At 38.2% G+C, this 22,914-nt stretch overlaps 1 protein-coding gene across 17 annotated transcripts in view; it reads right to left on the bottom strand.

The window, feature by feature from the left end:
* NRCAM (neuronal cell adhesion molecule) overlaps positions 1–22,914 on the bottom strand; it is a 249,991-nt gene that overhangs the window by 7,876 nt on the left and 219,201 nt on the right. For 16 of the 17 annotated variants that reach the window (XM_086396801.1, XM_086396798.1, XM_086396803.1 and 13 more), the window contains 2 exons: positions 9,904–10,035; positions 8,861–8,939 (listed from right to left, as the gene is read on the bottom strand). In XM_086396801.1, the coding sequence (XP_086252927.1) occupies positions 8,861–8,939; positions 9,904–10,035 (211 nt within the window). Of the gene's footprint in view, positions 1–8,860; positions 8,940–9,903; positions 10,036–16,269; positions 16,423–17,466; positions 17,587–21,113; positions 21,120–22,914 lie in introns of all 17 variants that reach the window. The other variant, XM_086396815.1, reaches the window with a different exon arrangement.

Below are 22,914 nucleotides of genomic sequence, written 5' to 3'. Positions count from 1 at the left end.
ATACATCTAATAAATGTTCATTTAGTGCCTACTCTACGACAGGTTTGAGTCACTGGAGATATAGCAATAAACAAAACAGACTAAAACCTTCACTAAGTTTACTTTTTGAAGGGGAAAATACAGACAATCAACATATTTCAAAAATTAGTCACAGAGTGTGTCAGAAGGTGATTAGTTCTATGGAAAATACAGAGGTGAGTAAAGAGAATGGAGGGTGTCAGGGGAGGGGGTGGAAAGTTGACATTCAAGTAGGATTTCCAGAGACGGCCTTGTTAAGAAGTGATATCTGATCAAAGACTTAAAAAGAGTTGAGTTAGTCAGGTAGACAGCTGGAGGGAGAGCCATTATGACGGGTAAATAGTTCAGATGCCCTGTAGGAGGGCAAGCCTATTCTAGGAATGGAAAAGCAGCTTGGGGTGGGAGAGGGGGAGAGGGGAAGAGAGGGAAGAGAGAGACTGAGATTAAAGAGGTGATAGATCAGGTCATGTAAGGATCTGTCTCACTGAGACAGGAAGTCAATGGAGGGAATTCAATGGATGAGTGACCTGATATGATTTACATTTTTAAAGGATTACTGTCATCAGTATTGCAAATAGCCTACCCTAGAGGGAGGGGTTGGTGAACTACATCAAAATTGGGCTGTGCTCATTTATTACGTATTGTTTATAGCTGCTTCAGTACTACAACAGAATTGTAGAGTTGCAACAGAAACCATGCAACTTGTTAAGTCTAAAATACTTATCGTTGGACCTTTTACAGAAAGTTAGCCGACTCCTGCTCCAGGGGGCCAGGGAGATTACTGTGATAATTCAAGAGTGAGAGGACTGTGACTCGGGACAGAGTGGAACACTGGGCTGGTACAAAGTGGTATTACAGACGTATTCTGAAGACTGCACCAATAGGACTTCCTGATGGGTTAGATATGGAAGAAACAGAGAAAAAGACAACACCAACATTTCTGGTTTGAGTAGCATGAAGGATGGAATTACCCTTACTCTGGAATGCAGCATGTTTGGGCTAGAAGACTGGTGGTCCAGTTTTGGACATGTTCAAATTTGACATGTCAGAGGAACCATTCATTTTGTGAGATAGTATAACATTATATAACACTGATATCTAAAACCAACAAGAACAATTTGAGAAAGTAAAAGTAACATTACAGGCTAATTTCACTTAGGAACATAGATGAGAAAAATCTCAAAGAAATCATGAGCAAATAGAATTTAGCAATTGGCTAAAAAGAGAATATAGCATGACCAGGTTGGGTTTATCCCAAGAATGCAAGCTTATTGTAGCATTAAAACATGATGTATAGAACAGTCTTTTGGACTCTGTGGGAGAGGGAGAGGGTGGGATGATTTGGGAGAATGGCATTGAAATATGTATAATATCATATATGAAATGAGTCACCAGTCCAGGTTCGATGCATGATACTGGATGCTTGGGGCTGGTGCACTGGGATGACCCAGAGGGATGGTATGGGGAGGGAGGAGGGAGGAGGGTTCAGGATGGGGAACACATGTATACCTGTGGCAGATTCATTTTGATATATGGCAAAACCAATACAATATTGTAAAGTTAAATTTAATAAAAAGAACAATAAAAAACAAAAAAAAACACCAATTCATGTAATTCACCATTTTTGCAAAAGAAAAAAATTTATGATTATCCCAGTAGATTTAGAAAAAAAAGTTTTATGGTAAAACTTTACCATAAAGGTAAAATCTGAAGAAAATATTTAGGAAAAAAGTTTCATTCACAATAAAACTTTAATATACTAGGGACAGAAGTGTCTTTCTTAAATGTGTCTATAAGAAACCCTGAGTTAATGTCATCCTTGATGGTGAATGTTGAAAGTTTCTTGTTTAACATCAGAAATAACAATTCTAATAAAAACTGAATTGGAAAATACTAAGTGACATGATGAGAAAAAGAAATAGAAGTCATATATATTAAGAAGAAGAGAACCATCATTATTCATAAATAGTATGATTACATACATAAAAAATTGGAAAGAACCTATAGGCAAACATTAGAATAAAAAGAAAGCTTAGTAACATTGCTTAGTATCATATTAGCATAAAAGTAAGTTTGATCTAAGTACTTACAAACAATTGGAAAATGAAAATTTAAAAATAATTCCATTTAGGATACCACAAAAATATAAAGTAGATAAGAACAAATCCAACAAAAATATGTGTAAGAGTCCCATGAAGAAAATGAAACCTGCATTCAAAGCTATTGAATAAGAGGTAAATAAATGGAGAGATATATCATAACCATGAATAGGAAGACCTCTGGTAACTGTGTTCACTTTCTTTACATTGTTTTTTAGATTCAGTTTATTTCCAGTAAAAACACAGCAGGCTTTTATATGGATCTTGGCAAGCTGATTCTAAGTTATATAAGAACATGAAAAGAGTCAAGAATATTTAAAATTTCTTGAGGAAGAATCACAAAGTTGGAGGACTTGACCCACTAGCTATCAAGACTCACCCCAAGCTACTATATTAAGACAGTTTAGTTTTGGTGCAGAGATAGACAAACTTCTGAGTGGAATAGAATATCAGACCCTGAAATGGAAATACAGGAAGATCTTTTTGTTGGTTTTATTCCTACATCAAAAAATTTTTGACATTATCCTATTGGAAAATCTGGGCTTCACTGCTGGCTCAGATGGTAAAGAATCCACCTGCAATGCAGAAGACTCTGGTTTGATCTCTGGGTTGGGAAGATTCCCTGGAGAAGGGAATGGCTACTCACTGCAGTACTCTTACCTGGAGAATTCTACGGACAGAGGAGCCTGGCAGGCTACAGTCCATGGGGTCACAAAGAGTCAGACAGGACTGAGTTGCTAACACACACACACATTGGACAATTTTTTTTTGTAGCAACATTTTTTTTCATTAAAAAAATTTATTTATTTTTAATTGGAGGATAATTGCTTTACAATGTTATGTTGGTTTCTGACATATATCAACATGAATCATGCTATCATAACTGGGACAACTTTTAAACTCCTATTTTCCAACTATTTCCTGGTAGCAAGAAATATAATTGACTTTTACATTATTTTTTTTTAGGTAGCATTACTGAATTCTCTTATGAACTCTAATATCTTCCTACAGATTTATTTGGATTTTTACACACATAATCGCATCAGTTATGAATAACGGCCAGCCAGTAAGGGGCTCCCCAGAAACATCCTTTGCAGTTTAAAGGCCACACGTGTGTGCTTAGTCGCTCAGTCGTGACTGACTCTTTGTGACCCCATGGACTAGCTCCTCCATCCATGGGAATCTCCAGGCAAGAATACTGGAGTGGGCTGCTGTAGTGGGCGAGAATCTATAGCAACATGGGCTGTGCTCAAAAGACATAAAGTAAGGAAACGGGATATTCTACTCACAGAGTCTTTCCAGGAAAAGCTGTTCAGAGGCAGCTCAAGATCTTTTAAAGACGTGTGATATAATGTCCTACTTCAGGAATTAGAATCTGGTTAAATGAGAAAAGTATTTATGAGGCACCAGCACAGCACCTGGCTTGTGAACAGTACCTAACAAATGAGAGTGCCCATCCACCTGCCATCACACCTCTTGGCTCCACTCCAGACTCCCTGCCTCAGAGAGACTTTTTCCTATGAAATACCTTGTATAACACATACACTTAGAACTTTCCAGATGAGATGGGTGGTGACAAGTCTGTGATGAAGCTCTGAATGAATGCCTGCCTCTTTTCAACTCAAAGATGAATTCTCTAATGACAGAGTAAGTCAACTGCTTTTGACATTGTGCCAAGGGAAGCTGCTTGGTCAAGTTTCAGTATGAAAGGGTAGTTTCCCAAACAAGAGGAATTTAGAAGCTACAGAAGATCATTGAACAATCATATCCTTATTTAGCTATGTGGTATTTAAAGCTTAAAAAAATCCATCCATGTTTTTATGAGAATTTTTTAAGGACAGGAGGTATCAGATGTTAATTCTTAGCCTGGAATGGCAAAGATGAACAAGTTCCCCAAAAAGTAATAAAATCATCCTAAAATAGTACATATAGCCACAAAATATGTTTTTGATACATATAATCATATCAGTCATGGATAATGATTATCTTTATAAGTTGTGCAATGGAATGGAACCTTTAAAACTCAGCTCCTGCATTACTCCCTCTGGGACAACTTCTTGTGCCACCTCCTTCAAGGCCATGAACTTGGCTTTGGCTTCCTGTCCCTGCTCCCTTGGCACCTTGGCTGTATCCCTTCCCTTCCAGCGCACTCTTTACACTATGCCCAGATTGTCCTTTTACTTCCCTGCATCCCTCCCTCGACCATTAACTAGTGAGATAAGAGTCTATTGGTTTTAAAAATCTCCACAGCTTAGAATACAGTAGGCACTCAATAAATACTGGCTGAATGAATTCATTGTAAAATAACAATAACAATAACAATAAAAATAACAATAAGTGCATTTTAGAAATTCTTCAAAATTCCAACTTTAACTTTTTTTTCCATTTTTTTTCTTCATCAATTTTATGATGTCAGACAAAGCACTGGAACCAATTCTTTCCTTCTCTTACCCTAAAGAATCAATTTTAGAGTTCACTTTTTAAAAATAGCTGTGCACACAGAAAGTATCCATTGAATGCCTGCAAAGTAAAAATGCAGCAATGATGAATACATCTGTGATCACTAGGTCTGATTCTCCTGTGGTCACCACCCTACCATGGTCAAATCACACTGCAATAATTTTTGACGTTCACAAACCAAACACTCCCTCTAAAAGTCTGTCACTGTTTATACTGCTCATGATCAGTTTACGTCTCTGAGCAGAATAAATCTAAAGTATATATCAAATGCAATATATGTGCACATCATCCGTGCCTCACGAACATGGGTTAGCATGCGTGCAACAGGGTCATGTTGACATGACAAGACTTCCCTGCCAAGAGCCTCCATCAAATACCATGGTCACATGGCTTATGACCTATGTTCATTCTGGTTTTTAAAGGGATGGATCTGAAGAACAAAAAAACACTTACACAGTTGGTTGCATTGTTTCTCTGATTTTTCTGTATGTTAGTAAGGATGCAGATCCTACTATCTGTATAATTAAAGAAACAAACAAAGAAAGCTGCAGGCTTCCACCAGAGGGTGACTGTTTGGGGGTGAGTGTTGGAGTGAGAGTACAAGGTTACAGCATATGCAAAAAAAAAAAACAAAACCCCATCAAATTTGGCCATTGAAGTTCCATCCTTTTTGCACTATGAAATACTCCCTGGCTCAGAGCCAATCACATAGAAATGGCTTCATCCTCAAGCATGAGAATAAGCAAACCATCAACAGAATTCATTAACATTTAGGCAATAGTCCTGATTTTGTGTGTGTCTGTGTGTGATAGAATATTAATTTATTTTCAGAATGAAAAAGAATAAGAATCAATAAATAATACAGAGCTCAAAAACTTCTAGAAGGTGCAAAGTAGACAAGGGACTTGTAATTTTCACTCTTGTGACATTTAAGTGTATTATTTAAAATTCTATAATAAACAGTTGAATCCATTTTCATTCATGTGACATCTAAGGAATGAAAGGTTTTTTAGTTTCTCCTAGTAGAAAAGAAACCAAAGGAAAAAAATTCTCAGGTCATGCCAGGAAGTTATAAGACAAAGCCACATCGGTAGCAAAGGGTGGCTGGGTGTTTTGGGAAGTGATTTCACTTGTGGGATTGTCCTTATGAACTTTCAGCTTCAATGAAAAAAAATCACTGAGTTGTGTTTCAGGTTTAAGACACCTGTCAGAACCTTATCTCCTTTGGCAATTCGCAGATCTATAGAATTTCAAGGTTTTTTTCTTCACACATGAACCAATGAGTTTGTTTTTAATAAACCCAAGGGAAAGTCTTTGTCTTCTGAGAAACTCAAGGCATTAGCTAAAAACAGCTATTTGAAAATGCTTCACAAACATACCACATATGAATTAACACCAAGACAAAGAAACATGACCAAAGAAATATAAACACAGTGATAATGAGACCAGTAACTAAATACTCACTATGTTCTGCTCTGAAACCCCAAATCACATTAAAACTCATTGGTAGATGGTTTATAAAGGAGCACAGAAATCAAAGAACTAGAAACCTTCAGAGATTCTCTCATACTTGAACAACTCTGTTATTTTAGAGATGGAACAAACTGACACTTGGATTAAATGCCACATCTAAAGAAATCAAAGGTAAGGGCTAAGTTGACAGCAAAACTAAGTCTCTTGATTCCAGATGAGTTCACATTCAACCTAGATTTCAATCATGTTTTAATGGAGTAGGCAGAAGAGGGACTCTGAGAAAGCCTTACTACAATCGATCATGGTTTCACATAACTATAAGAGAAAGCTGACATTTGAGATGCACAGAGTGAGCAGTATGTTGCCAGATTCATTTGGGCATGATAATGTAGAACAGAAATCCATTACCATGTGAAGAATATATGGAGAGCAATAGTTTGTTTTTGGTTTGTGCAGATACATAACTTTTTCAGACTATATCAAAAATTTGGCTTTATTACAATAAACAGTGGTGGAGAAGGCAATGGCACCCCCCTCCAGTACTCTTGCCTGGAAAATCCCATGGACGGAGGAGCCTGGTAGGCTGCAGTCCATGGGGTTGCTAAGAGTCAGACATGACTGAGCGATTTCACTTTCACTTTTCGCTTTCATGCATTGGAGAAGGAAATGGCAACCCACTCCAGTGTTCTTGCCTAGAGAATCCCAGGGACGGGGGAGTCTGGTAGGCTGCCGTCTATGGGGTCACACAGAGTTGGACATGACTGAAGCGACTTAGCAGCAGCAGCAGCAACACATATCTTGGGTAGAATTCTAGTCATAGGAACACTAAAAATAACAAGTTGTTTAGTAATTCTGGACTCTCTTACTTTACAGGAGAAATATGCAGGAGAGTGAATGAAATCAGCAAAGATTTCAACTCATCCAGTGTTAAGGCCTGGCTGCCCTTGGCTGCGACCCTCTGCAGGCTGCTTTAATGCATTAATATTACTTTGTGGATGGACCAGTGGGGATGCTGAATGAGGTTTTCATACCCTTTCAGCCTTGTAGTCAACATCTGACATCAAGACAACCCTCACTAGACGTTTTTCGGTATCCTAAGATCCAGAATTCTGAAGAGTTTTAAAAATCATAGTCACCTCTTCTGGAAAGGAGATTACAATGAAAGATGAGGTGCTGAGACACACAGGCAAAGCACTTACATCTGTGTGGAGACTGGTGTGAATCCAACTTTGTAAAAAAAAAAAATACATAGTTTTTCTCAGTCACTTCTCATATTTCTTACCCTTGGCTTTATTTTGCCCCTCGTGATGTTGACATGGTCATACCAAAAATGAGCTCTAGAGATAAGTAAAAATGAATACACATATCTTATTTATAAATATCATCTGGCAGTCACAAATAGTGACACATTTTATTTTACCTAAAAGCCTTTTCTTCTGGCAAGAGAGAACCTCAATACTGGCCCCGTGCATATTTAAAAGATTATATAATCAAGAGGCTTACAGAAAGAAAGAACAAGGTATAAAAGCATTTTTGATTAATAGATACATTCTTTTTGGAATACCAAAATCCCAATGTTTTAACTGAATAAATATATCTTTTGTTTCTGCTTTTAAACATATCTAAAACAATAATTTATCTCTCTTAAATACCTATACCCCTAGGCAAGAAAATCTTTGTTTAAAGAAATCTTTTTGTTTTTTAAAAAAACTATTTAGCACATAGGTTACATTACATTTGTCCTTAATGATGGAGCCAAGCTAAGAACATTTTATTTACCAAAACCCTGTGAATTAACACACTGCCTCCAGGGCTGTGATATTTCTTAATAATTAAGAGCTTCTAAAACCACCATTGAAGTGGTCATTGAAGTGAAGTGAAGTCAAAGTTGCTCAGTTGTGTCCGACTCTTTGTGACCCCATGGACTGTAGCCTGCCAGGCTTCTCTGTCCATGGAATTCTCCAGGCAAGAATACTGGTTTGGGCAGCCATTCCCTTCTCCAGGGGATCGTCCCAACCCAGGGATCAAACCCAGGTCTCCCACATTGCAGGCGGATTCTGTACCATCTCAGTCACCAGAGAAGCCCATGAATACTGGAGTGGGTAGCCTATCCCTTCTCCAGGGAATCTTCCCAACCCAGGAATCAAACCGGGGTCTCCTGCATTCCAGGAGGATTCTTTACCAGCTGAGTTACCAGGGAAGCCCTCCTAGCCATCATTTTATGATTAATAGGAAGGTGTACAGGAACCTGTTTTGGTAAAAAAAAAAACCCTTCTAATCCAAGATGAAAAGAGTAACATCAGTTTTACAAAAGCACTGCTTGGAGAATGACAGGGATAGTTTGCTTTATAATGCAGGTTTGTAGAGTACTATTGTTTTAACTCTTATTGTAACACTTGAGCTTTTCTATGTTGATCAATTATAGCAAGGGTTTCTGGAAAATAGGCCAGAGTGGGAGACACTCCATCTCCAAACCTATTAATACAAAGGACATTTATAGTGAAAAAGTAGGATTTTTTTTTTTTTTTTGGTCTATGACATGTAGCTGGTGAGAACATGGTTCCCTGACCAGGGATAAAACCCAGGTCCTGGCAGTGAAAGTGCCAAGCCCTAACCAAAAGTGAGATTACTTTAACTGTGAGGGATGTGTAAACATTTATTCCCGGAAGTGTTTCTTGACTAATCTTTGAGATAAATAAGCAATTCCAGGCAGAGCATGTTCCTGGCTGAATCCCATTCTAGGCATGACTGAGTATGGTCTCTGCGCAGGGCAGGGAGAATGAAGGGCAACTAAGAAGCAGGGGGCTCACCTGTATTCTCCAAAAGTGCCATCATCTTCCTTCATAGGCTGGATTTCAGGATCTGCGTGGGCATCTTCCTTTTCTTTAACTAAAAAATTACCAAAAAACATTATTATCTACTGATCCTGTGTTTCCTTATTCAAAGTCTTTAAGAGCACACTCTATGAGACATATAGCAGTGGGGAAATTTTTCTATATGCCATAGATGATACGCAACCAGATGTATCATGTGGCCATCCATTTATTTATTGGCCCCACCTCCCCAGTTAGGGATTGAATGTAAGCCACGGTAGTGAAAGCCCAGAATCTTAACCACCAGGCCACTAGGGAACTCCCTATGCATATATTTTGATGTATTAGTCTCTTGGAGGTAACCTAGAAAAACAGAACAGGTTAGAATAACCTAGAATATTTTGTTAACAGATAAAGTTAACCTCATGAAAGCATTTTGGCACAAGTTTCTTACTCACTTGATAGAAGAATAAGTCTTAAGATTCTAAGATTTCCCCCTATTTTACCAATCTATCTGTTAACTATATTCATGGGTACAAGTTGCTTTGGAAATCTATTCTTTTGTAGATTTTCCCCCCTGTCACTGAAAGGGAAATGGCCAGGTAAAAAGAAAATAGAAATTCACTGGATCTATTAAATTGAAAAAAACATTAACCGTATAGGGAAAGCACTATTACACATCATATCAGGATCCAGTTCATGCATTACCTCCTTTAGAAAACTTCACGTTTTCCTTCTACTACTGCCTGTTGGTTTTAGATGCTATTTCAGTACCTGTGACTCCTGTGAAGCCTAAGGAAGCAGAGTCACTAATATCTTCAGAGGACAGATTCATTTGCTCCTCCAAAATTGTCTTTTGATCCTTGGCAATTTTTAGGCTTCTATTACATACAAAGGCATCAGCAAGTGTCTGAACAGAAAGTCCGAATGTATGGCTCTGGGAAGATACACTTATTGTAGTCTCCGTGATGACTCTCATGATCTTAGTTTCATGGATTATCATGCAGCATTAGAGGACAATTTCAATCTCTGTTTCTTACCTGGATATTTACCACCTTTGTTTCTTCTGATGAAGCAAACAATCAGCAAAATTAAGATCAGGAGAGCGACAGCACACATTAGACCAATGAACCAGCCCTGAGTTGCTATATCCACTTGCCGGCTTGCCATGGCTGGAAAACAAGTCAATGGTGTCAGTGCCAATGGGTTAAGGAGGAGGTGAGAAGTGTTGTAGCTTCTTGCAGCAAAAAACTGCCATGTACATGAGCTTTTCTATATTTTACATGTGGCCCCACATTGGAATCTGCCAACTACCAATCAGGAGTTACATAAATATTCAACTGGTGAAAAATCTTCAACAATTAAGAAAATTCAAATAGAGAAATCTGACTGCTAACACATTCAATGCTAACAAACCCTGCTGAGCATTGCATTCAGTTATTTTCACTATATATTTTCAACAGAAACATAGTCCCAAACCAATTAAAACATTTATTGTTTACAGGGTAAGTTGTATTTACGATGATAAGAATAGAAGATCATTTTAAACAGAACAGAATGTATACATCTAATGGAGTATTTTTCTTTCAAAGGAACCACTTTCAGAGGCTAAAATACCATTACAATAATGTTGCCATTTCCCCCAAATGTTTTAGAAACTGTTAAAAAGAAAACTTTTCACACATGAAACCTGTCCACATAAGATAACCAACCTTATTACTTTATATAACATCTTGATTTGTACACAAAATATTTCTTAGATTTATTTTTCATCTCATTTGCCAGAGTTCTGAAGGCTCTAGGGAAATTTCTGAAAAATCTTATTTACCATAAAAGGATCAACATGTAATATTCAATATCACTCAGGATCCAATCCAAAAACTATTAGGTCTATCTTTATCAGTGGTATTACTGGAGTAAGTGGCCAGTTTAAAGAGAATAATACTCAATCACATGTATACAGATTAAGTTTTCATCTACTCTGAGTCAAATAATGTGAAGCCCTTTATTCAACCAACCACAGTATGCAAATCTCCTAAGAAAAACACAGAATAATTAGCATTTCCAGTATTGTTCAAAAGTGTCAATCAAATGGGACAAAGTGCAGCATCAATGGCTAATCAGAAAAGCCCTTGAGAATTTGTTTCAAGACACTGGTATAAAATTTTTTTAAAACCTTGATTTTTTTCCCCTCTTTTTACCTTAATAAGGTAAAGGGTTTTCTTCTTTTTATTGGTAAGAATGCCTGTATATCATTCTTTTAATTTGACTGGATTTCTTCTGAATCCATTAACATGGTTGGGTTAGGTGAATGTGATTGCTGGATGCAGAAAGAAGCATGGTGACAAGTATCCCAGGCTACTGTATATTGCAAAAACAGCACCTTATTGCCGTTTTTCTCCACTCAAAGGATAGGGAGAAAAATGAAATGCTTAAAATCAAGTGTGAAGAGGAATGTGAAAAATTATGTGGATGTGTGTTGAAGAAATAAAATGAGAAGTGAAATACATTCTTTGGAATATGAATCAAATTGCAGGTAGCCGGTCCCAGTAGCCTCTTGGGCCTCACTGGGTGGAGGGCTTTTGAGTTGTATCATCACTAGATACAACTGAAGCAGGAGTGTGGGCAGGGCTCCCCTTCCATACACATACCATAACCACCACGGGGAGGGTGAAGATGAGGATGATGATAACAAGAACTGACATTTTGAAACTTACTCTACTAGGCACTGGACTGAGGGCAAAATCTCATTCAGTCTTCACAAAAATCCTCTGAGGCAGGCATGAGGAATAAACTCAGGCTCGGAAGGGTAAAGACCTTGTCTGAGAGTCAGAGCTTCACCCAAGACTGTGGATTCCAAAGAATATGGTACCAGCCATTGCTCACTACCGCTATAATGCACTGGTGTCCGGGCATTAACTCTGCAGAAGTCTTTACAAAGAATAAAACGCTGTAGGGACTTGCATCTTTTAAATATTTTAAAAGTCCATCATTACACATACTCTGGCAACATAGTTCTGTCAGTTTACACATGCTCTCTGATTGAGTACATTTTCTTCAAAGCTGAACCAAAAATTAACTGATGTAAGTCTATGGAGCCTTTGCTTGAAGTTACGGAGTCTTTGTTTGTAATATGCTTAATGCTTTACAGTCCTGTAATAAATACTATCTACATTTACATTTTCCATCTAATTATGTGCAACTGATGAGGGCAAAATGCAAGAAGATACTGAAGTATCAGCACAGACATTGTCTTAGGAAGATACTGACTGTCAAAACTGAACTGCCAATTGGTGGTTTGTGGCTACGCAGCTATGCACAAAGTGGAAATGTTTCTTGACAGCTGATAAAGGAACCTCCAAGTTGACTTTGTGTTTTGCCCCTGTGTCTAAAGAAAAAAAGTATGTCTCTCTGCCCCATTTATTTAAGACTGGGCAGATACAGGATGTTAAGAGGTGCATATGTGTGTATGCTCACACACACATTCAAGTGTACCAGAAGTTGACATAAAATAAAAATTATGTAAGTGAAAAGAGCTTCTACTGATTTCCCATCCACATGAAAAGGAATATGAAGTCCAGAATGACTATAAGAGACTTTAAATGTTACAGGACATTCCAAAATCATCTTAACTAAAATGCACATATTACTACAAATCCAAGTCATGGCCACCACTGTGCATCTCTCTCTCTCGCACACACACATATACACAATGAAGGCTGTGAGGTTTTTTTCTTCTTGAATAAGAGTTAGTAGGATTGGGTAGGAGATCAACAGAGGATTGTCCTTTTATTCAAAAAATTTACAGTAAAAATCTATTCATGTATTAGTTGAATAAACCATATAGCAATACATTAAACAAATAGACCTAAAGAATATGAAAACAGAAAAGAAACCAGAAAAATGAAATTGACTTTGTTTCCTAGAAATTAGTCTTAACAACAGTCTTCTCTATCACCTTGCTTGTTGTCTCATGTTTAACCTGTGTTCTTTGGGAGCAGGTCTTTGAGGAAAATGTCCTTGAGTACTTAGGATCATAAAATAAGCATGGAAGACAACAGACTCACAGACTTAGGAAACAAACGTATGGATACCAAAGGGGAAAGATGGGAGGAGGGATAGATTGGGAGTTTGGAATTCACATATATACACTACTATATTTAAAACAAATAACCAATAAGGACCTACTGTATAGCCCAGGGAACTCTGCTCAACATTCTGTAATAACCTAACTGGAAAAAGAATAGATACATGTATATGTACAACTGAATCACTTTGTTGTACATCTGAAACTAAAACAATATTGTTAATTCAACTATACTCCAATATAAAATAAAATTAAAAAAATTTTTTTTTAAAACATGAAAGAAAAAGAGTGAGATAAATGGCTATTTTTGAAGAATCCATTATGTATAAAAGTGACCTGCTTAAGAGTTAAAATAGTTAGAAATGTTTAAAAAGGGAAAAAAATTACTTTGGTCAAAGTTTGGAGGCAGTTGACCAAACAAACAAACAAACAAAAAACCAGAACCCACTGGGGGAAAAAAAAACCAAACTGTTGGGCCCAGTAAATTTCAATCTGTTTTAAATCTTTTGTGAAAGAAGAGAAGAGACTCAGTGATTGGGGAAAAGAGGTGAGAAAGCAAGAAAAAGAGGTAGGAGTGTTAACAAACATGCAGGTAAGAAGCACAACAGCAGGATACCATCTCTAGCCTTGTTTTTCAGTGTGTGCCAGAGGAGGAAATTATGAAACAGACCTTAGGGACTTCCCTAGTGATCCAGTGGTTAATACTTCACTTTCCAATGCAGGAGAGTTCAGGTTCGATCCCTGGTGGGGGAGCTAAGATCCCACATGCCTTATGGCCAAAAAACCAAAACATAAAACGAAGTAATATGGTAACAAAAATCAATCAAGACTTAATAAAAATGGTTCATATCAGACAAATAATCAAAGAAATAGATCTTAAAAAACCAGTATCAAAGAAAGAGACGGTGTCACGCTAAGAAGAGTCACAAACAAGCACAGGTGAAAGTTGAGTCTAGGTTTCTAAAATGAACACAACTCAGAGAGAGAAGCAACTCATTCATATGGAGAATTAAGAATTCAGCCAGGGTGCTATGCTTCCATGCCAGGCACTAGCATTCGCACCTTGAAATCTAGCTGGAGGAGTGAGAATCAAGAGTAGCAGATCATGAACTCTACAGTTCATCCCACAGCCCTACAGGATAGACAGAGAAACTAGGAGGACCAGCAAGCTGGATTAACAGCATCTGGCATCCTAGAGCTAACATGTTAAGTAAGGTCACTGCGGTTTAATGGATGTTTATCCCCTTAACAGGGAGGCCTGGTGTGCTGCAGTCCACGGGGTTGCCAGGCAGAGTCGGACAGGACTGAGTGACTGAACTGAACTGAACTAATTCTCTTAACAGTTACATTTACATGTCAAAGGTGACAATAGCTGGTTGTGGCCTTATCCTATTCTCCATTGCTGACACACAAGAATGGCCCACCCCTGAGTGCTCATCTTGAAACTCACTTGCCAGCTGCTGCTATTATTGTAGGTCTAACCACATCAAAGACAAACTGTTTTCTAATGGGTTTTGTTTGCTCTCTGTCCTAGAAAATGCCGTAACTTGATTTTGTGGATGGAATCTAATTCTAGCTAGGTCTGCAAAGTAGGAGTACACTGGGACCATGAAGGGTCCAGAATAGATGGAAAGACGTTCCAAGAGCTGAACAGAGTGGTCATTTTTGCTGCTGTTGTTTTTGCTTATTTGTTGGCCGTGTGGGATCTTAGTTCCTTGACCGGGGATCAAACCAGTGCCCCCTGCACTGGAAGGCAAAATTCTTAACCACTGGACTGCCAGGGAAGTTCCTGAAGTGGTCACTTTGCAGACAACCTGTTCCCCTTGGGATGTGGGCCTCTGTGGCCTTGAATGGTGGGTGTTTGTCAGTTCAGTTCAGTTCACTCGCTCAGTCGTGTCCGACTCTTTGTGACCCCATGAATCGCAGCACGCGCGTGTAGAGAGAGCTTATTCTTGGTGTTGAAAATATGAGCTCTCCTGCATTCTAGCTGGGTGATAGGGCAGGCCCTTCACCTCTCATTACTGGTTGTTGACATGGGGTGGAAGTGGGTAATAACAGTCTCCTTCACAAGATTGTTGTAAGGACTGAATGAGAAAAGCCAAGAAAACCATTCACCTAGTTGAGATTAGCACTGAATGAATGCTAATACTAGGGCTGTTACTATTATTAGCCTCCTAACTCTATACGGACAGAATAGATAATTGAGCTTTTAGTATTTTGAAATTAAAAATTCTCAGTAATAAAAAACACCTTGTCCTGCTGGCTGTGAATGGCAATTCCTCTTTTAATACGGAATTTTCCTAGAACTCTGTACACTTATGGATATGAAAGTACAAAGAAGAGAATAACAGAAAAATATTTTTCCTTAAGCATTATGATTTTAGCATATGAATATTTTCATAAGGTATTTTAATACTACATTTATTTAATATGTTCTTAAATATTACCTATAGTTTTTCTTTTTTTCAAACCACTCATGTTCTTTTCTAAATTAGAAGAAATGAGTTTAAAAATCATGAGGCTTGGGTAAGGAAAGACACACAAAAAAATACATATTTTCCTATGGGTTCTACAGGAAATGCAACATTTCCCCAAGAATGCATGAAATGAGTGAATATAACATGATTTTATGAATCATAAAATGAACACATACCACACAACCCTTTAAATCGAAGCAAATGGGGATTATTTTCCATCTTATGAGGAAATATGGATATTTTTACACCTTACAAGAACATTTTTCTTTATTTTAGAGACTTTAATGTTCTTGTGTATTTTGATAATATTCACCTAACTAAAATATATACAAGCAGTCAAATATGGTATGATAATGAAGTACATGAATTTAATAATTTTTTGTTCTACAGCAGTTTAATAGTCTTCAAATCAGTTGTCACACAAACTGCAGAGTTCGGTTGGATTACAGTCCATTTTGACATTAAAAATTGTGACTTTATCAATGAGCTGTTTCAGCTCTAAAGCATTTCAAAAATTCTGTTCTAACTCTGAGGGAAAGTTGAGACATAAATGATGTGAAAAATTGAGTCACCTAAATCATGTAGGTTAAGAATCATATTTACCTCTGGTTTTGTAATGGTTTTGGCAAAAATGTGATTAGAAGGTGATTTCCTCAATTCTGTAATTAATTTGATATAAAGGGCCAAAGACAATTAAAAACCCAACTCGACACCCAACTGGGCCCCACAGACATTCTCAGCCCTACCCACAATACGGCTCCATCAGCCTCCCATCTCCAACTGGAGCACTGGGTGGCTTCACTTCTGACTGGGAGCCAGAACTGGTGTGGTGTGCACCTCACCTGGGCCTGTCTCAAACACATCCTCTGAACTCACAAAACCAGAGTCCCCCTCAGCACCAACTCGAACTTTGTATGCTGTTCCTGGCATTAGACCCTTTAACCCAAAGAAGCTCCGAGAACCATTTACAATTTCTCTCCTCCATTCTTCTTTGCCTATGGAAATTTTGCAAAAACAACACATTGGAATGTTTTAAGGGAACGGAAGTCATTTAGTGCTTTGAGAAAGGAAAATACACGTTATAGGCAAAAGACAAAATGTAAGGTGCTTCAGTTTATCATTTTAGGTGATATAAGTTGAGTTGTGTCAAATAAATCAATGAAAATGAACAGCTACATGACAACGTCCTCAAAGAAAAATCAACTGGATATCAGATGACATTTTAACTGCATATATACCCACTGGATTAAATCTTTTTAACACAAAGGAAACTTCTTGATCTTTACCTTGCCTTGTGAAACTACTGAATTTCTCTAATGATATTTATGAAAAGAACTGTAATACATTAAACAGCTTGATCCAACTATGGAAAGAACTGTTTTTTTTTTTTTTTTTTATTCACAAGACAAATCTTTCAGTAAACTTAAATGCCTTAAAATTTACCCAAGTTATAGATTCAACCTTTCTCAAGTACTGGTGTTTCTAAACTCATAGTTTTTTTGTTTTTTGTTTTTAATATTTACTTGCACAATAAGGGCCTAAACAGAAAGTTGAACTATATTCAACATTTTGTCACAAACATTCACTGGCCACCCAGCTCATTAAGTGCAGAGCACTGTATTAAGGAGGAGGACTGGGTTCTCATACACTCTGAAAATTAAAGTTGCCCCATCTCCTAGTAGATGTGGCCAGGATAAGTAGAGTACCTGACTTGGGAATATATTAAACATAGAAATAAAATTATTTTTTATTATTCTAACTTACAAGTCATGGATAAGGAGTTTTAAGTACCACAATCTAAAAATAACAAATGCAATGGAACTTATTATGTCCCTTGTATTTCATAACATGAACCAACGAGACTCCTAGTTATATATAAAATATATAGGTTGATGGTTCACTCTAATTTTTTCACATACATTGGATTCATTTAGATCAAGTTATTTTTCCAGACGATCCACAGTACATCCTGAAGATGTTCTCAATCTCTTCAAATATAGCCCCCCAATTAAAACCCAGGTAATGAAATCATTTCTTACTGCCAGCTACACCATATTCAACATAAAAGTTCACAAGCTCTGGTCCCTCATATTCCCAACTGATATTGGCTGAGGTCTCAGCAGCGGCAGTAGTAAGTTTGCTGATCCTGGGGTATACTGCTTAAAATAAATATACAATAGAAAAAATAAAACAGAGACAGACAAGTCAAATTGCAAAATCAAACACACACACAATGTAAAATAAGTTTAAGTACTCTGAAATTGTTCAAGTCAAATGAAATTGATTGTTAACAGAGTTCATTTCTCCTTCACTTTAGAAAGGTTTTCGTTTCTTAAGTTACAGCATTAGGAAATAAATGAGAAATCAGAAATAATGACACACACGTATTAAAATGTATGAGTTCTATGACGTGGGTCCTAAACACTATAAACTGTTGTCCACGAGGGACAGTCTGAGAACATCAGAGTCTCCATGTACTGATGTACAGTGGGGATGGGGAGCTGACAATGCTAGGGGCAGAGGTCACAGGGTATGAGACTGCAAGGTCAAACCCAACACTAGTGGCTGCTTTTCCATGCTACTTATCATCTCAGTGTAGGTCTTTAATGAATTGCTGTTTAGATAAGAAAAAGAGTAGTGGCTTCTGATGTGTTTTGAGTCACAAATTTCTTTAAGAATCTGCCTCTGGGAAATTCAGGGACCCCAGGTGAGAAGCATCTGCCCTGGAGAAGGTTGGATAGTTAGGGTACACTGAAAAAGAAGCTGCAAAGAAAATGCTCAATACTAGTTAGCAGAAGTGAAGAAACAAGAAATAAAATGAATAAGAACTATTTCACTTGACACAGTCCAGACAGCAAGACAATCTTCCTTGACGACTGTTCATTACATACCACGTTCTGAGAAAATCATAGTGTAATCTAAACTAAGGCCACCTGATGCGAAGAACTGACTTCTTGGAAAAGACTCTGTTGCTGGGAAAGATTGAAGGTGGGAGGAGAAGGGGACGACAGAGGATGAGATGGTTGGATGGCATCACTGAATCAATGGACATGAGTTTGAGTAAGCTCCGGGAGTTGGTGAGGGACAGGGAAGCCTGGCGTGCTGCAGTCCATGGGGTTCCAAAGAGTCGGACACAACTGAGTGACTGAACTAAACTGAACTGAATCTAAACAGCTTCCTGAAACATCAGATTATGGAACCTACATGATGCTACATGCTTGCCACCTAGTTAAGATGACATTTACAGTCATTAAAAGATGTTATTTGGCTACCTGAGCCTGACAATTCTATCAGCCTTACCACAATGGCCTACAGTAAAAATGACAGGCTGCTGCTGCTGCTAAGCCGCTTCAGTCGTGTCCAACTCTGTGCGACCCCATAGATGGCAGCCCACCAGGCTCCCCCATCCCTGGGATTCTCCAGGCAAGAACACTGGAGTGGGTTGCCATTTCCTTCTCCAATGCATGAAGGTGAAAAGTGAAAGTGAAGTCGCTCAGTCGTGTCCGACTCTTCGCGACCCCATGGACTGCAGCCTACCAGGCTCCTCCACCCATGGGATTTTCCAGGCAAGAGTACTAGAGTGGGGTGCCATTGCCTTCTCCGAAAAATGACATAGTTATAGCTATATTAACTTGAGTAGTTAAACAGTGATAAATCAGATTATTATCCCAGGGGAAATATCCTAAGATAGTAAATCAAAAAGCAGGAATGGGTTTATTAAGGCTCTGAAATTAAATTCCAAATTATGTTATATAATTTAGAAGCCAAAGCCTCTACTGAAATAAATTCAATGAAATAGCATTTCTTAGAATCAAAAAGAGAAGTATATTAAACAAATTCAATAATGCATTTGACCTCTGAGATCTAATTCACCATCACATATATATTACATACCCCTCTGTGCTAAAGATGGGGGGCAGCAGAAACCAAAACTGATTATGGAATTACACAGGGTCCTTCTGTGGACCTAACTGATTTTAGTTGTCTGAGGTATTCCTTTTAAAGGAATTGTAATAAAAATATGATCAATCAACAGAGACACAGTTAAAACATTTCCTGTATCTAAAGCATCAGTGGCAAAGAATCCAGGCAAAACACTAATTTTCCTCAAAAAACTTTGGTATCACGGAACTGAGGAATGTAGTCTTGGTGTAATTATGGAAGATGTTCAAGGCAGAACCATACCTTCCAACAGAAGAGCAATTTGCTGCTGCTTCTTTTTTTGCTGATTATTAAAGATACCCAGAGAAGACAGTACAATTTCCTAAGGTTATCCTGTTGGGCCCTTCTTATCACAGAGAATTCTAACCCTCTTTGCTTTTAATCCCCAGTCATGCACTTACTGAACCAACACTCTTGAGGACCTATCATGTGCTGGTGTCATTTCTCCGCTGGGCTTTATCTAGTCTGCATCTAATCCCTCTTCCTACTGTAAGTCATTCTCTGCAGAGACCACCAGCAGAGTTAACTAAGCTTTAACTTCCAAAACTGCATCTCTGATTCCTTCACTTCCCTGTATCAGATGTGGATGGCTTACTCTGCCCACAGGTGGACTGCTGTGTTTAACCCAAATATCCTGTGGGTTTTGAAACCCCGTGACTTTGTTTATGCCACCTCCCAAGAATTTATACAACCCACCTTCCTGATTCATCTGCCCAAATTCCATCTGTCCTTCAAAGCCCAGTTCAACATTACTTTCCTTGGGAAGTTTTTCCTGATCCTGTTTGGCAAAATAAATGGTTCACTGCTCTAAGATCAGATAATGTTTTGTTCCAGTTCCATCTATTTTCACTCCTTTTTAATGTGTTGTCTTACCTGCTAGATTATAAGCACACCAAAGGCAGAAATTGCCTTAGTGTCCAACACACAGAGCCTTAAAAAGGGCTGGTGCTTTTTCTGGGCCAGGTAGACATAAGCTGTTGAACCTTCTCTATAGTTGGGGATTTGGAGCCGGGAGAGGGGTTGTTCCTTTGTTTGTTTTTGGTTTTGTTTGGTCCAGGCCAAATAAAGTTGTGCACTTTAAACTTGCTTTTGACTCACTGGCCTTGTTTCTTGACCTGATCAGTAGCTGTGGGACTGATTCTGGTATACGGATAAAGCGAGAGTCTGACCACAGAGAGGATTCGTCACCAGTCCCTTAGGCAGAGCTCTCCTCTGCTCTGTCCTGTTTGACCACAGTCAGCTGCTAATTCAGTCAAGAACTAGATTCAGTTCTTGACTTGCCAGTTAGTTTTTCCCTATTCCTTTGCCCGAACTGGTCACCTCACACAAATGCTCTGAATGCCTGCTCCCAAGGTGAGAAAGTAGGTAATAATCCATAGATAAAGCAGTGTCTATCCATCAGCAGTACTGGGACCATAAGTCAAATCCATTCTCCATGTGTTTTCAGTTCATTTCTACAGATGCCTTCACAGGTCTGTTTCCCCAGAGACCCTGAAACTATTGAAAGGGACATCGAAACTGAACAAAGGCAGCCAAATGACTACAATTTCTTACACCAGTATTGAGAGTTCTGACCAAAGACCAAAAGAAGTGACTCCTGAAGACCTCAAGAGTACAAGAGTACTCTTGCTCAAACTCAGAAGAGTGGTAAGAAAAAGTGTTAGCCTAGAATAATACACCTAACTGAATTTCCATGCTCAAACTCAGAAGAGTGGTAAGAAAAAGGGTTAGCCTAGAATAATACACCTAACTGAATTCTCTTGGTTTCTAATTCATGATTTTGATAATCATTTTGTAATTCTATATTTGAAAGCTTGGGTTTCATGAACATCTCTTAAAATCTGTAAGAAAATTTTAAAATGTAAATTTCAAATCTATCTTAATGAAGAAAAACAGAGAAGAGAATAGAATTCATTCCTAGAATGAAAAAAGAAATATTTTAAGGAAGGAAAACCCAGGGATACAAACTATTCTTCAGCACTTTAAAGTCTCATCATGGTTAAATATCATCACTTTATGTAACCAATGTTTAATTACTGGTATACTATTAAATGAAACAATATAGAAAAGAAGGTTAGATTTAGCTTTTTTAAAAAAATTTTAAACACCATAATCTTATCTGAGGTTCCACCAGATTTCAACACTGGGGGCTTCAGGAACCTTCTGAGACTCTATTTTTGCTCATCTCTATAATAAGAAGTAATTTAGAATTCAATTTAGTAACATCAAATGGTAAAACCGCAACTATTTTAATTAAGATTTCTTTTAGTTCATCTTAATTCATTAAAATCAGCGGGTGATATTTTTTCCACTGGCATGCATGTCCTTTTCCAATATGACAAGTCAGTGGAAAACACAGACAACCCTGCCACAGCTCAATTACTCGGCTACTGCCTCTAGGCAGAGCCCAGTGACAGGCTGCTGCAGAGGGAAAGAGGCCAGGCTTTCTCTGGAATGGTCCCATGAAAGGGTCTAAGGGGAGCCCAGCAGCAAATTATTGTAAAACAACCAAGGATTTTAATGGACATGTAACCATCCCTGGAAAAAAGCACGCATAAAAAAGAGAGGCTCACATCCTTATATGCTCTTGTGAAAATTTTGAATTTTTACAACTTTGTTCTTTGGAGTCTAAAAACACCTATAAAACATTGTTAAGTTGATTGAAAATAGCCACAGTTCTTATTCTATCATTCTGAAATCTAGCTGATCTACATTTTATAATTTACCAAGACTCTGAGTATAAGATGTGTAAGAAAAGAGAAGATAAGATTAGGTCTAAGCTCCTAATATTTGAACAATTTAGGGCAAAGTGCTTATTTATTTTGGTTGACTTGTTCTTCATTCCCATTTGTACTTATTTGGTCTGTCGAAGTTCAAGAACATCCCTGGCCAGGGGTGTTCTCTATGGGTACAGTGCCCAGTGAGGCAGGGAGGTCTCTACCGCTCGCTAAAAAGCTGACGGATCTGCCAAGAGTCAAAGACTGAGGGAATCTCTGGGTGGAAGAAATAACTACAGCTCATTCAAGCATCATTCTCCCAAACAATCTTCCTCACACAGAGATCTGTGAGCAATTAAGGAGAACAAAAGTAATTCCCTGTGACTGCTGGTGCTTCCCCAGAGAAGACAGACTTGGTGTAGTTCGGTGAAGACAGAAATGGAATAACACAGCTGAGTAGAGCATGTGGGCTGCCTAACCTTGCTCCGAGGGGACCCCGCTGGGGAGACTTTCAGTCCTGGGCCAGTTGGAGTGTACAGCGAAGTCAAAATTCCAAGTGGACAGTGCAGTGTGATGCCAGCAACGTGTACACTGAGTTTAGGAGGACAGCTAAATCGGATTAGAACGGGAAGCTCAGTTGATCTGATTTCTTACTGGCTGTTTTCATCACAGGGCTAGTATTTCTGAGCCCTTCATAGACAGCATGGTCATCATGAGGGGCTGTGACAAAGTCACAGTTTGGGTCATGTCTGATCCAGCCACAATCCTTAGCATTAAAAGCCAAGAATAGGATTTGGACCTGGGATAAGTCTTGAGAAAAGGTGAATT

The sequence above is a fragment of the Bos grunniens genome, chromosome 4 (assembly GCF_055505025.1).
Source record: "Bos grunniens cultivar Pamir isolate PY7600 chromosome 4, Bosgru_T2T1.0, whole genome shotgun sequence".
NCBI lineage: Eukaryota > Metazoa > Chordata > Mammalia > Artiodactyla > Bovidae > Bos > Bos grunniens.
This window is presented reverse-complemented; position numbering and strand designations above follow the sequence as displayed.